The sequence below is a fragment of the Chenopodium album genome, chromosome 16 (genome assembly GCF_948465745.1).
Source record: "Chenopodium album chromosome 16, dcCheAlbu1.1, whole genome shotgun sequence".
In the NCBI taxonomy this organism is placed as follows: domain Eukaryota; kingdom Viridiplantae; phylum Streptophyta; class Magnoliopsida; order Caryophyllales; family Amaranthaceae; genus Chenopodium; species Chenopodium album.
The window spans coordinates 49,886,715-49,902,850 of NC_137849.1; the positions used below are offsets into that span (position 1 = coordinate 49,886,715).

The following is a 16,136-nucleotide window of genomic DNA, read 5'->3' on the forward strand; positions in this document are numbered from 1 at the left end:
CTTTCTCCTCTAAAAAAATTACTACTGTTTAGGGCTGCAAACAATCCGGGCCGAGCCGAGTTTTAGTCTGTTCGAGCTAAGCTTGATAAGGAACATTCGTGTTCGAACTATCTCGAGCTTGAACGAGCTTTTTAAAATCTTGTTCGAGCTAGCTAGGCTCGTTAAGAATTTAGCTTGTTCAAGCTTTGTTCACAAACGTACTCGTTTGCATTTCGAGTTTAAGTTCGAGCTTGAACGGGTCTAAATCGGGCTTGATTAAATAAACGAGCCTTAATTTATTTATCATTAAAAAATGGTTTCTTTCAAATTTTAACACATCCATTTAATAATTTTATAAAGATTTTTATATTCTTTCTATAGAATAAGGTAATGACGGAGTTTTCATGCTTTTACATAATGAAATAATTAATACTTTTTACAAATATGTATGAATAAAAGATATATAAATTTTTGAATTTTAATTGGGTGTGGAAAAACTTATAAATTGACTTAAACGAGTTGTTCATGAACATCACCGAGTCGAACATGATGTTATTCGAGCTTTGTTCACCTATTTGACGAGCTTAAGATTTTTGTTCAAGCTTGTTTGTTAGCTTAACAAACGAGTTTTGACCGAGCTTGTTCGCGAGTAGTTCACAAACGTATCAGTTCATTTACACCCCTACTACTGTTTCCTTACCTTGAAACCAATCCCACATTCTCAACATGTCCCTATCCCCACACAACTCCAACTTCCTATTAGTCCTAGGTGGCATTACATACAAACTAAAGTAGTATTTAGGAAGGATCACATTTTTCTTACACAGAGTCCTCAAACATAAACTCATACAAGTCCATTAGACTTGTTCTGTTAGTATCATCAACCAGGACATCAAACCCCTGATCTCTGTAATGAACATCAAGCCACACTCTACTCATCCTATCAACAAAAAATTGCAGACATATTACTTCACTGAACAACAACACACAAGATTCATATCAACACACCACACATCATAACAGACCAAATCATTACCAACAATGCCAATACAAAAATCGCAAAAAAATGTAATTTAAAGACTTCACAATCAAAAACCATAACAATACCAAATCAATTACACAACAAATAACATTTTTAACTTGAAATTTAAGATTATTTCACACAGTCAAGTCAAGTAATCACATTTAACATGAACATTTCAAAAAACCTTAACCCTAACTCAATTCTCGCAAAAACTGTCAAATTCAAAACGCGAAAACAAGATCGAAAGTGAGAATATTACCTTGTTTGCTATCTCCAACACCCCAAAGTCAAATTCAAGTGCTTTTAGCTTCAACTTCCTCCCCTACTTGTCAGCGCTGTTCTGGTTCGCCCAACTTTAATAGCAAAAAAAGCTTCAATTTTTAGGAATGTTTGGTTCAGGTGTTGAAGAAAGCTTCTTGTTTGATTATGGATTTCAGGGTTTGAATAATGGTGAAAGCTCGAAGAACAGAGAAGAAGAATGAGATGACTTTTTTTTATATCAAACTTGAAGAAGTCAGAGAGTCAATGAGGTTTAACGCGCCATTAACCCCAACACAGGGCATACTGGTCATTTCGCAATAATGGATTGTTAACGTCCAAACCTCATTAATGGCATGTCATGTCATTGTACTGTTTGTGAGTGACATTTGGTGAATTTTAAAAAGTTGGATGACATTTGGTGAATTTCCAAAGTGCTCAGCAACATTTGATGAAATAGCCGCAATTAGAAGTGGTCCCACACATCTTTCTCTTTCTTCCTTTCTCTCCTTTTCATGTGAATTCTAGTATTTTAGTACTCCGTACTTTGTTATAACTATTCAAATTCATAACACTACATTAGCACTCCCTTCCGAGTGATGCTACACATACAATGGTTGTATGTAGTAGCCCACATACAACACCATTATATGCATGCCACATCAAATTATCAAAAGGGAGGGAAATAATAAGAGTAAAAAATAGGAAGAAACTAAATGGAAAAAGTGGACATAAAAATGCAAACCAATCAAATGCATCCAACAATAGTTGTATGTGGGGGGTCCACATACAACCATTGTATGTGTAGTCTTTCCCCTTCCGACTACAAGTAATACAGTCGAAGTCTTCTTCAAACGTTAAGACCTCTAACAGTCTAACACTTTAACCCCACGGTCAAGTTTGAAAAACCAAAAAAAAAAAAAAAAACTCCCATCTCGAGACATAAGCAACGAGTAGAATTCCAAAAGTATTGAAGTTCCTCTCCTTTACTAAAACCAACAGCTTATTGGCTATTGCCACGTTTCATCACTACTTAACTTCAAACCTCCACCAAAGTATCCAATCCCCATTTTTTTTTTTTTTTTTTTTTTTTGAAAATAATAAATTTATCATCTTTTCATTATTAATTATGTGTCGCACGATTTAATTTCATTTTCATTTTCATTTTTCAGTTTTAGGGTACACAATAGACTGAAGATTTTACCTGGCCTTTTTCCCTTTTTCTTTAAACCTCTATTCTCTCTGTTCTGCTTTAAGCTGCAATACCCAGAACACTTGAACAAGACGAAGATTTTGCATACTCAGCTGATTTTTCAACTTCGCTTTTTACCTCATTAACAAGTAATTTCATCACCCAGATCTTTTTATTGTCTTTTATTTGTTATTTATTTTGTTTTTGTAGTTGTTTATCTTAATTGAAGTTTAATTTGTGAGTTATTTTTTGTTTACTGCCAGTATTTAGTCTTGGTATATCAGTGCAATGGTGGGTGATTCCTGATTTTTAATTTCTGGGGTTTACAGATTAGCGTTAACTGTATGTCTGTATGTGATAAAACTCGGGAAGAAATTAGAAGTTGTTCATATGGGTTTTGAATTTGGTTGTAGTAGTAATTTTACCCAGAAATTGAATTGGTAAATGCGTGGAATGTTGAGTTTGTAGGCCTTTGTTTTGATTAAGTTACTAAGCAGTCAACGATATTCCTGTTTAAGGGATTAATTTCCCAGAAATGAGTTGATTTATAGATCCGACATTGGCTTGTTCGTTCAATTTTAAGGTAGTTTTTTGGATGGATTGTACTTTTTATCCATTTTTTCATTTTATTTTGTGGTTTGGAATTGTTTGTTTGCTACATATATTTTTTTTTTGCACTTCATATGTATTAGAGTATTACTGTTGAGTTGGGGTATGGGCTCAAATCCTGGGAGCATTTTGAAGGTGACAATGGCTATAGCCAATTCAAAGTTTCGATTTATTATTATTCGTGTGCTAGTGGATATGGATATCTTCAACAAAAGATGGTGACAGTTGACAACTTTGTGAATACAAATTTCATGCTATCATTCTTGTACTGTTGCAGATAAGCTTTGTTGTGTTAGATATTGCTTGCTTTTTTTGTGAAAAAGTATCATCATAAAACATGTAATTTGTTACTTATCGACGAGGTTCATGAGTTCATCACAAATTTTAAGCTGACTAGAGTACTAGACTAGGAAGCTAGGATTTTAGGGCTTTTGCTACTTAAGGAAATTCTCTTACTCATGAACACTTTAATGCTCTCATTGTAAGAATGTCTTGCAGTCATCACAATGAAGTTTTGCTGCTATTGAATTCTAAATTGTGTTAATGAGAATAATTCCACCTTTACTTTGTTTATGGTAAAATATACACTATTGTTATGCATATTCCCTATAAAGCTCAAACTTAAGCAGCTTTGATAAAGCATGCTTACTTATGAGAAACTGGAATTTCATTAAGGATCATTAATCTCAATTCAGATTATGTTTGAAGCACCTTAACATTCACACATTATTTTTAATGAATAAAATTCCTAATGCACATTGTGTCTCTATTGCTGAAGGTTATTTGTTGGTTTTTTGAACTTCTTCTTTCATCAACTCTTTTCTTTTCTATCTTGTGTCTAAGCAACATTAATTATAGTCATCTTCAGAACTATTTTTAACTTTCTATTTTACCATTATGCTAATGGGTCATTGACTACTTTGGTAAGGCTGTTTAAGCTGACCCTTTACTTTGCCTTGGACAGGAGCCTCTTTAGAGGCACTGGGTTGATTCTTATGCTGATGCTGGTATTCATTAACTACTAAGTGACATTGCAAATGACCATAAACCTTGCAAAATTGAATTTACTATCAACTGTATACAATAACTTATGAATCTTGAGTCCCTTGTATTTGGTGTTTGCCTCCTGATCTAAATCTGCTTCCGGTCACAAAACAATATTCACAAGAAAATGACGTGGAGCTATACATCATTTTTCTCTGTGGTTGATAATGAAGTATTTAATAACTGATGATAAATGCATGAACTATTCTCCGTATTGTCACATTTGATGACTCAAGCTTTCCTCATGATAGATGAAAAGAGCTTGGACGAATAGGAGCAAGATATGTAGGGATGTAGAAAAAGAGAGGGAGAGTTCTGTGTACTTTTCTGGATTTCTTGGTAATGGAGATTGTTGCTCATGCTTAGATGGTCTTCTTTGCCTCTGCAAAAATCAGGAAGAGTATGGGGTTTCATTTTTATATGATTTAATATTAATCCTGGAGCATTTTGGAAGATTAAATGGTGAAAGTTGTGTAGCACCACGTCAAGAATTGCTCTCATGGTCCGCTTCACAGTTTGGGCTTTTGCTTTTCTGTGCTGTTTTGTTGAAGCTACTTTATGAAGAAACTTTTTTTTTTAGTTGATCGGTGTTTAATGTCCTCTTATGCCCTCATTGATAAGCATTTATGTTGTATGTAGAGAAATTGCTGCTAAATAGATGCATTACAGTGATGGCTGGCCGTGCCTCCCGCACAATTTATGTTGGCAATCTTCCCCTGGATGTAAAGGAATGGGAGCTTGAAGATCTGTTTTACAAGGTTCTGTTTTCATCTTCAACTCAAATATGTTCAGATATTTTGAACTTATGGTAGTATTCTCGTGTAATCTTTGTATATAAATTCAACAACCTTTAGTTTGGAGATTTATAATTCTCATATTAACCAGAAAGGTTATAATGGACTAGTTCTTGCATGAAGTTTAACATTCTGAGGGATAATGCACCTCTTGCTGCAATGATATGAGTGCAGCATCTCCTATCCTAGTCAAATGTCTAAATCAGTATATATCTCAATGAGTATATATCTCAATGATAAACCTTGATGCTGTTTAGATCTCTGTTGACTATTCTGCTAGTGACTATTATTAATCTCATTGAATTAATTTCCATATATTGCACATGGAGAATGGGACACTGCCAGGTTATTTTTGGCTTTTTGTATCTGTGTTCTTATGTGTGCAAGATTTTGCAAATTCTATTGTGGTTATCTCATTTTATTAGTTGTTACTCTTCATTGTACTTCGTAGCATGGAATTCTAGCATGTCAAGTGCAGTGCCAAACTGCCAACCCAAACAAAACTTAATTACTTTTAAGAAATACTGTATTTTTCATTGATGTGCAGTTGTGCACCAATCTGCTTTGTTTTTTTTTTTTTTTTTTTTTTAATATATACTGAATTCTTAAGATTTGTTTTCCTCTTACTGCAGTATGGTCGTATCGTTGATATCGAAATGAAGCTTCCGCCACGCCCTCCAGGCTATTCATTTGTGGAGGTATACCCTTCATTTTCACGTACATTCATCGTTGAGCTGATAGCCAGGGTCAGGAATTAATAAAGGGCTTACGCCTTGGCCTATTGGAGGCCTGCCCAGTGTTAGCATCTGCAGTTTCTTATTCTTTTGTTTTCTTTCGTACAGTTTGAGGATCCTAGGGATGCTCAAGAAGCAATTAGGGGTCGTGATGGCTATAACTTTGACGGTTGTCTTCTGAGGGTCCCAAGCCTGGATAAAGGAGGAGGGTTACGGTAGGCCAGTGACAGCCAGTATAAAACTTCGTCACATCCCATGACATGAGCCAAACAGATATTTTCGTGGGGGCGTTCCCTACTCAGCGACGCGCTGCACTTCCTAGACCCGGGTGTAGTGATAAGTATGCAAGGGTTGCTAGGTCGTCGCCCAGAAGCGACGCGCCACATTGCCCGAGTGTGGTGTCAAATGAGCAAGGGCGTGCCATTGGGGCGTTCCCTACTGAGCGACGCGCTGCACTTCCCAGACCCGGGTGCAGTGATAAGTATGTAAGGGTTGCTAGGTCGTCGCCCAGAAGCGACGCGCCATATTGCCCAATTGTGGTGTCAAATAATCAAGGACTTGGAGTTGGGATCAGGAGGGAGCGTGGGAGAAAAGAATTTAGTTTGCGGATTGGTTCTTGGAATGTGGGGTCTCTTACGGGAAAATCAGCAGAATTGGTAGAAGTAATGAAAAGACGACGCGTGAACATCATGTGCCTCCAAGAGACAAGATGGACAGGAGAAGGAGCTCGAGGCTTGGTTTTGGGGTATAAGGTATGGTATGTTGGGCAAGAAACGAGCCACAGAACAAGGAATGGTGGAGCTAGGAACGGAGTTGGTGTGGTTCTCGATGAGAGGTTGGCAAAAGAGGTGATCGAGGTCTATCGGAAGAACGATAGGTTGATAAGGCTGAAGTTGCTATGTGGCAAGGAGATTGTGAATGTTATCAGTGCTTATGCTCCCCAAGTGGGTTTAGATGCAGAAGAGAAACGACAATTTTGGGAGGACCTAGACGAGGTGGTGCAGGGTGTCCACCACTCAGAGAAGTTATATATTGGAGGGGATCTAAATGGGCACGTTGGGGCGAGCCGAGATGGCTATGAGAGTGTCCATGGAGGCTTTGGGTATGGGCAGAGGGACGCCGGTGGTGAAGCTATTATGGATTTTGCCCAATCATATGATTTAATTTTGGCTAATACTTGGTTTAAGAAGAGGGATTCACACTTGATAACTTTTCGGAATGGAGCAAATGCAACTCAAATAGACTTCCTGCTCACAAGGAGCATAGATAGCCAAAGTTGCATAAACTGTAAGGTTATCCCAGGGGAGAGTGTGGTCACCCAACACCGGCTATTGGTAATGACTATTCGTCTGAAAGAGAAGGCGAAGAAAAAAGTTAGACAAGAAGAACCAAGGATAAGATGGTGGACCCTAAGGGATGCAAAAGCTAAGGTTTTTACAGAAAAGGTAATTGAAGAAGCGGATTGGGATGGAGAGGTGGATCCGGACATGACCTGGTTACGAATGAAGAACTGTTTCCTAAGAGTGGCCAAAGAGGTCTTAGGGGAAGTAAGGGGAAGAACTTCGGTACAGAGAGATACTTCGTGGTGGACTGAAGAGGTGAAAGCAGTAATTAAGCAAAAAAGGGAATGCTATCAAGCCTTAGGAAAATGTAGGAGTGATGAAACCTTTGCAGCGTATAAGGAGGCTAAGAGTAAGGCAAAGGCAGCTGTTCGCCAAGCAAAAGAAAAGGCATATCAGGAGGTTTATGAAAAGCTTGATTCCAAGGAGGGAGAAAGGATCATTTATAAGATGGCAAAGAGAAGACAAGAGGCAAGGAAGGATATTGGCATGGTGAAGTGTGTCAAAGATAAGAACCAAATGGTCCTAGTGCAAGAGGAGGGCATCAAGGACAGGTGGAAGGGGTACTTCGATGAATTATTTAATGGAAGTAATGGAGTTGTGATAGGAGATACCTCTATGAGTGATGAAGAAATCAACATGGAGTATGTGCGAAGGATTAGGAGAGTAGAGGTGGAGATTGCACTGAGGAAGATGAAACCTAAGAAGGCGGTTGGCCCTGATGGGGTACCGATAGAGGTGTGGAGGTGTTTGGGTAAGATTGGTATTGATTGGTTAACAAACCTTTTCAACAAGATATGGACGGCTACAAGGATCCCACAAGATTGGAGGAAGAGCACCTTGGTCCCGGTTTATAAAAACAAAGGAGACGCTCAAGATTGTTCTAACTATCGAGGAATTAAGCTTATGAGCCATACTATGAAGTTGTGGGAAAGGGTGATTGAACAAAGGTTGAGGGCATGCACAAGCATTTCAGATAACCAATTTGGTTTTATGCCTGGGAGATCTACTATGGAGGCAATCCATTTGATAAGACAAATGATGGAGTTTTATAGGGTAAAGAAGAAAGATCTTCATATGGTCTTTATTGATTTAGAGAAGGCATATGACAAGGTGCCAAGAGAGATACTTTGGTGGGCAATGTTGAAGAAAGGTATCCCACGAAGGTATGTAGACCTAGTTAAGGATATGTATCGGGATGTGTCAACAAATGTGAGGACATGCGGAGGGTTGACAAAAGATTTCCCTATTACAATCGGATTGCATCAAGGGTCTGCATTAAGCCCTTTTCTTTTTGCAACGGTTCTAGACGAATTAACTAGACCAATTCAAGATGAGGGTCCATGGTGTATGCTGTTCGCAGATGATATCGTTTTGGTGGATGAGACTAAGGATGGGGTTAATGTCAAGTTGGAGCAATGGAGGCAAAGGTTGGAATCTAGAGGGTTTAAGCTAAGTCGGAGTAAGACTGAATATTTGGTATGTCGTTTTGGCACTCAGAGGGGGACAAGCAATGAAGTGGTGAGTTTGGATGGAAAGGATTTGACCATGAGTGAATGTTTTAAGTACCTAGGGTCGATCATCCAGAAGAATGGTGACATTGATCAAGACGTGACCCACAGGATTAAGTCAGGGTGGCTTAAATGGAGAGCGGCCACGGGAGTGCTATGCGACCGCAGCATTCCCTTAAAGTTGAAGGGAAAATTCTACAGGACTGCCATAAGACCAGTGTTGCTCTATGGTACAGAATGTTGGGCTTCTAAGAAAGAGCATATTAAAAAGATGGAGGTTACGGAAATGCGCATGTTAAGGTGGATGTGTGGAAACACTTTAAGAGATAGAATCAGAAATGAGGTTATTCGCAAGAAAGTAGGTGTGGCGGGCATTGTAGATAAATTAAGGGAAAATCGTCTGCGTTGGTTTGGACATGTAAGACGGAGACCCGAGGGTGCACCGGTGCGAAGAGTGGAAGAGTGGGACCATGGAGGGATTAAACGAGGAAGAGGGAGACCAAAGATGACTTGGTTGGAAGGAGTGAGGAAGGATATGAAGTGCATGGATTTACGTGAGGATGAAGTTTTGGATCGTAAGGGATGGAGGAGAAAGATTTATGTTGATGACTACACGGAATAATCAAATTTGGTTCATGTTAGCCGACCCCACTTTTGGGATTAAGGCTTTGATTGATTGATTGATTGATTGACTTGCTGCTACGTTTTCAATATGTTCAGGCCTAAGTAGTTCACTATTCAGGTTGAGTTGGCTCATGGAGGTAGAGGCAGGTCCCCTGTTGGCCGACGTGGTGGTGGTGGTGCTGTAGGTGCAGGTGGTGGGGGTGGAGGTGGGCAGTTTGGTGCTTCCCGTCGCTCTGAGTTTCGAGGTACACCAAATAATTTGGATACTGACCTTTTGCTTTCTATACTTTCTTTTGGGGATTTGGGGGGGGGGGGGGGTTGTTTAGAAGTGATAGCAGCATAGCTTGGACTTTTAGTGAGGATATCAAAAGGCATTGGTAATGTGGTCAAGCGTAAAGTTTAGTGTTGTCCAAAAACTTGTTTGCCACATCTTTGAACCTTACTTATTTCTCTCCTGCGTGGGTTGTTTAATACGTGTTCTTATTTATGTAGTAATTGTGCGTGGACTGCCACCTTCAGCTTCATGGCAGGATCTAAAGGTGTGTAAATTGACTTTTTTTTTTCTTTTTCTTTTCACCAAAGTCTAATTGCTCTGGTGTCAAAGATTCTCACTGTTATTTTGTCTTGTAGGACCATATGCGTAAGGCTGGGGATGTCTGCTTTGCCCAAGTTTTCCGTGATGGTGAAGGTATGCTATATCTTTTTCTAGTTTATCCTTCAGTGTTGTCTTTTTCTTAAAGATTTAGGGTAACCCCTGAAGTTCCATCTAATGGACAACTTGATCTTACTTTCTATATATTTTGACGATGGATCACTGAGTAAAATGTAATGTGTAAATCCTATCATGATTTTATTTCCTGTCTAGACTTGAGGCATGATACGTTATTTTATTTTATTTCTCTTTACATTATTTTAAACCCTCCTTAACCTACCTGAAAAGATTTATAGAATAGCTTTGCTATATTTAAAGGTGAGAGAATGTTAGGAATTACATTACCTATAGTTATGCTCTTGCTCACTTTGAGTCTACTTAAGTTTTTCTCCACGAATTCTGAAAGTTATGCTCAAATTTGCTGTCTTTATGAAGTGTGCTTCAGTCAAAAAAATTATTTGTTCTAATGAGTCTATCATGTGTAATTTGATCCTTATGTTCTTCAACAAGCAATTATTCCAAAATCAGTGCTTGCTGAGGTGTAGGTTTCATTGATAACTATCATTTGTGAAATAATAATATTGTTGCAGGTATGATGGGAATGGTTGACTACACTAATTACGAGGACATGCAATATGCTGTAAGTATCAAGAGTACTCCGAATTTCTGATAGTCAATGGTAATAAAGTCTTGATATTCTATCTTAACACTGGTAAATTTTACACAGATCCGGAAGCTAGATGACACTGAATTTCGTAATCCTTTCTCAAAATCTTACATTCGGGTAAATTTCCTTTACTATAGTTGTAATTACAGATTTTAATGATTAATTTTCGAAATAGTTATTTGCCATCAGGCCATTATAACACATTGCTGTCAATAGCAAATGTCTTGTCTTGGTTTTAGGCCTATTGGTTTGGGAATTTTCTTTGTTAAAATTATAACCAATGACTGTATGTCCTTTTGACTGTTATTGCTTTCATTTTACTATGCCTGCATTACCCTTAGAGAGGTTGGGACATGTATTGTGGATTTTGATGTGATCAGGAGAAAACACAAGTGTAGCCACTTAGGCACATGCCTCTTTTAATCTGACATGAAGGATGTTTGTCTATAGGAGCTGATTTAATTCTGTAAGGCATAGTTGAATCTTTACACTATTCATTTTCTTCATTCCCTATTTTCTGAAACCCACTTGACAGATAAAAGCTTATGAGGGTAGTCCACAAAGGAGCAGAAGCAGAAGTAGAAGCAGGACCCCTATCCGAGATAGAAGCAGGAGCCCTATCCGAGATAGAAGCAAGAGTGTAGGAAAGAGCCCAAGGTAACATTCTAATGATATTTTGGCGATTCAGATATATTTTGGCACCCTTGATTGCTTATCAAGTTCATTGTTTGGTGTCTACAAAGAATGACATGATTATATATGTAACCAGACCTGCTCCAAGATCTAGGTCTGCATCCCCTGCACAGCCAACTAGGTACTGTATTTCATTTTTGATCCTAGATAATCAGCATATTATAATAAAACATTGTTTTATTTTTAAACTTCTTTCCTTCTCTTGTTGATCTAGGTCAAAGTCTGCTTCTCCGCTCTAGAAAAATGCCTCATATTCAAGGTAAAATACCTACAGTGCTATTAAATGGTATATTACATATAATTTGATGATCAAATAGATCATCTTATTCATATTACTGAGTATTGTAGGCTGCTAAATAGAAAGATCATCTTATTCATATTACTGAGTATTGTAGACTGCTAAATAGAATGTCAGAGTAGTAGAATTAGTAATAGGTATGGATCAATTAATGGATGATAAAAGTAATGTTATTTCTATGCAAACAACAAAGCCTAGTTAACGGTGTGACATGCATTACAACTTTCTAAATGTTCATATAATGTCCAAGAAGCCCTAGCTCAGCTTCTGCAGTATCTTGAGAGTACACATGTTTACAATAGAAGCAGACTGGCATAAAAGACTTGAAATAAGAGCTTGGTACTATATCTGTCGTAGACAGGCATAAAAGCTGCTTTTCTGCAAGTCATGGGTTGCAAAATGATCAAGGCCAACTGGACAAGTGCTCCTGATAAATGAGTCTTGCTATATTTGAGAAACTCTGTTAATTTATAAACATGCTTAATAAATGATTTAATGATGCATAGGTAATTTTTTATTTTGGAACTAATGATGCATAGGTAGTTGAATTCTGTTTTCTTTGACGTTATACTATCTGAAGTATCCACCATCTAATTTGCATATTAACATAGCTATTGTATGTTGCTCTGAACCTTTTTCTGCCTAACAACAGGGCCTGCATTACTATGGATTAACTTTGGTGATTCTCATCAGGAGATGGGAAAAAGGATGGTGAAAATCGCTCTACTTTCAGCTTACCATCTCAGAAAGTAATGTACCTGTAGTAATGTGGTTATGAAGCATTGTTGTGGCAAATGATATGTAGCGTTGTTTTGTACTTGGATATCATGGTGACTTTGTAGCCATGTAATGTAGTTTAGGTATCCTAGTTGTATCGTAGGCAGGTCGTAAGTGTTGTCACTGACAACCTTTGCCTGCATTAGAGAGCTAGCACTTCTAATATGCTAGGTTGTTGAACCTTGCCATTGTACACTATACTCGATTTTATGCCTTTAGGAATTTGAGTTTACATTTTTACTTTGTTTTCTGACTTAACTTTTTAAATGGATTTCGTTGTAGTGGCAAACTTTTCAGTCCCATGATCTTATGAATAAATAATATCAAATTTTTGAGATGTATCATGCTGATGTTGTTTTACTAATTTGTTTCGAAAGAAATCAAATTGTAAGGGTTAAATGTTTGTAATCAAAAGTTAAACTAGTTTATTCTTAATAGCATTAACTATCTTCCTGCCCTCATGATTCAGGAAAATGTGTCAGATATAGTAGACAAAAGATAGAGTGAAGCATACAATAGCATTTTTTACATGAATTTCCACCATCAAATTCCTGTATTTTTAATGATCTGCGAAGCAATATAACCAAGAGTTTATCTTTAGCTCATCTTGTGTGAACTAAGTGCCTAATAAGCGACTCTCTGGTGTTTAAAGCCAGCCATTTTCAACTGATATTGTATGTGTGTGTGCGCGCTCTTTGTGTTTATATGTTTTAAGTGATTTTTATAAAATAAACATTACAGGAGTTGAAACAATACGACAGAATAGTGTTATGCTCTAAATTAGCCATGAATTTCGACCTTGGATTTGTCTCTTTATACAAGTGACAAAACAAAGGATCTAACTTCTGCTCAACATATGCTGTTGTGAAGTGAATTCCAACTAATTGAACTAATCAAAGAAAGATGTTATCCTATAGAAGGAGTTGCTTTGTTCCTTCTTGAAGCGCCCAAATCTTTAACCTAAAGCATTTTCTCTACATTGTAATGTAGATCCTTCAAAGATGTACTTAAAGACATTAAAGTGATTTTGGGCAAGGTGGAAATGTTTTTATTTTTTTATTTTTTATTTTTTTAATTTTTAACTATACCTCATCCTATCTTCAATAACATTTTCAACCTTATGACTGGATAGCAACAACTCAACAAGTATAGCTTTTGAATGGAAATTGGACATATGGGTACCAATGTATAATTATATCTCATTACCCATAAAATGTTGTACTCCGTAACAACATGGATGCATATTAGGTTTTCTAACTCACCTTACTGATAAGAGTTATTATAAATTATTTAGTCACTTTCTTTTATTGGTTTATCCTCTTTTGCAAAAAAATAAATAAATAAATTATTTAGTCACTCAAATACTCGCAAAATCTTTCAAATAGCTCATTATACCGATTAATTAATAAAATGTTTATTGAGTTAAAAAGCAACATGTCATACGGTGATACAGATTATACTCCTATAGTCCTATACTCCTATGCTTAACCAAAATTTATCATGGTCAGAACATCCAATTATTCTGTTTAATATGTTTCCATAATAAAACTTAATTGGATTAATGGATAGACTTCCATATATTAGTATATTTTTTTTCTTAAAAAAAAAAAAACCGTGTCATCGAAGATTTTAATGGGCCTAAACATCGTTTAATGGGCTCTGGTTTGTTAAGGCCCTTTAAAAAGTCCACAACACAAAAGAAGACCTACCGCATAAAAGCTTCAAAACCCTGAGAAATCATCTTATAAATAGCCACTTACTTCTTTTTGCTTCAAAACCCTAGTTGCTCTCCATTGTAGCCGCGTGCAAGCAGGAACATTCATCTTCTTCCTTTGGTAATTCTCTTTCTTCTCTTCTTCAATTTAATCTCCAGTTTCTTTGATTGATCTTCTTATTCATATTTTTGTTTCTTTTTCTGGAAATTGTTTTTGCAGAGATTTTTGTGTTTTTCGTTACAAAACTCAATTAACAATGTCGGTCGGAGAACTCGCTTGCACTTACGCCGCTCTTATCCTCCACGACGACGAAGTCGCCGTCACTGTAATGTTCTGCTCCTTTATTTAATTTCGATTTGATTTTGTTATTTTGACAATGCTTTACGATCGCAATTCATCGTGTTATGTATATAATAATTTTTAGATTCAAATTCTGGAAGACTTTGATTTGATTTTCGATGATTTTGTTGCTATTTTAATTGGAATTTTTTGCAATTTGCTGATTGTATTATACCTGTGTTTTGGTTTGATGATTTTGTATCTAATAATGGTTAGGCATTCGTATGTTCTTGTTTTGCTCGTTAATTTGAGATTTTTTGTTATACATTCTTATCTGTTTGGATCTTCTTATACTGCAAGAGCTTTAACTGGTTGCTTTTAAGCTGGAATATAATTTTAAGATTTAATCTACCTTTGTATGTATTAAGAAAGTGTTGTATTAGGTTTTAGCATTTAGGTTATATCGATTTTATTACCTATCTATTATTTATTATAAGTATTAGGAACTTTCCAAAGCCTTAGCAGTTTGTCAGATCATGTTGATATTGTTAACTAGGACTTTTACAAATTGTTTGTCTTTGCTAAGTGCGTCTCTTAAGATATCGAAGATAGGATACTGGTAATGGTTTCACTGAATTATCAATAATCTATTCTTTAGTGTGCTAATTCATTTATACTCTGCAAGAGTACTATTCCCCAGTTCTCCCCATAATTGATTACTCTAGCTGTTAATCTGATATAATATTTGGAGTTTGGGACTATCGTTGGTTGGAACTTGGAGGATTTTAGCGGTTTAATCGATTGTTTATTTTAAGTTGGAAGTGCAATTTCTCTATTTGGTGTTGTACAATTTACCTTAGATATTTATCTTTTTATCCTACATTATTGAAATTAATTTAAACTGGTACTTGTATTGAAGAATTATGCATTGTTGGCTTATCTATTACCTTCAGCCTTGTAAAATGTTCTTGGCAATTTTTGATAATTTTTTTGGTCAAGCAGCTTTGTGCGTTCATGTATAAGCTAGCTACATGTGCTCATGGGAATTATGTTTTGTGTTTGCAGGCTGAGAAGATTGCCACTCTTGTTAAAGCAGCTGGCATTGAATGCGAGTCTTTCTGGCCAAATTTGTTTGCCAAGCTAGTTGAGAAGAGGAGCATTGAGGATCTTATCATGAATGTAGGTGCTGGTGGAGGTGCTGCCCCTGCTGCAGCCGTTGCAGGTGGTGCTGCAGCTGCCCCTGCCGCTGAAGAGAAGAAGGAAGAGAAGAAGGTATATACTTCATGTATTGTTGTTCTGTTAGTTTTTTCCTTTGTGGCGTTGCTTCTAGAATTTTGGCTAATATGTTTGATATTTTATCCTTGCAGGAGGAACCCAAGGAAGAGAGTGATGATGACATGGGATTCAGCTTGTTCGACTAAGCTGCAAGGCACCTGTCTTTTTCGTTGTCGTAGTTAATTAGTATGATGACATTAGTCACAATTTTCAAGAGATCTATTGTTAATTTTCTTTTTTTTGTGTACGTTGGGAGATCAGACATGTTGAGATTTTGCTATTGTTACTATTATGTGGAGTCATCTTTTGAATACAAAGTAATCTAGTGATTTTTGGCCCTTTCATATTATGGTGGCTCCGTTATGTTACTGTGATTTCATGATGCATTTAAGCTTGTTTTATACGAGTAGACATTTTTGCTCTTTAATTTAGTTCCAGAAGGCAATCCATTTCAACAATGTCTGTGTACTTCTCTACTTACCTCACCAATAAAGCGCAATTTGGGAATTTTAAATTGTTTGATGTGGTTTTTGCTTGTTTACTGATTTTAGTTATTGCGAAACCCGTGAAGTATGTGATCATTAACTGAATTTACTACCCCGTATATGGTTTAGACTTAATGTTTACAGAATTACAGATCTTAATGGTAGAGATTATAGGCAATGAAGCTG

General features: G+C 36.8%; 2 protein-coding genes across 2 annotated transcripts; both read left to right on the forward strand.

The window, feature by feature from the left end:
• Window positions 1–4,745: 4,745 nt before the first annotated feature.
• Window positions 4,746–12,533, forward strand: LOC145586887 (serine/arginine-rich splicing factor SR34A-like). The gene is made up of 12 exons (XM_081643845.1): window positions 4,746–4,864; window positions 5,533–5,598; window positions 5,743–5,817; window positions 9,228–9,354; window positions 9,602–9,648; window positions 9,740–9,797; window positions 10,352–10,401; window positions 10,489–10,545; window positions 10,964–11,085; window positions 11,198–11,242; window positions 11,336–11,380; window positions 12,072–12,533. Exons 1-11 carry the CDS (start codon window positions 4,778–4,780, stop codon window positions 11,358–11,360), a joined length of 759 nt encoding a protein of 252 aa, XP_081499971.1. The 5' UTR covers window positions 4,746–4,777; the 3' UTR covers window positions 11,361–11,380; window positions 12,072–12,533.
• A 1,361-nt stretch (window positions 12,534–13,894) lies between these two features.
• Window positions 13,895–15,809, forward strand: LOC145586888 (large ribosomal subunit protein P1-like). The gene is made up of 4 exons (XM_081643846.1): window positions 13,895–14,031; window positions 14,131–14,236; window positions 15,256–15,462; window positions 15,558–15,809. Exons 2-4 carry the CDS (start codon window positions 14,168–14,170, stop codon window positions 15,609–15,611), a joined length of 330 nt encoding a protein of 109 aa, XP_081499972.1. The 5' UTR covers window positions 13,895–14,031; window positions 14,131–14,167; the 3' UTR covers window positions 15,612–15,809.
• The last annotated feature ends 327 nt before the right edge of the window (window positions 15,810–16,136 follow it).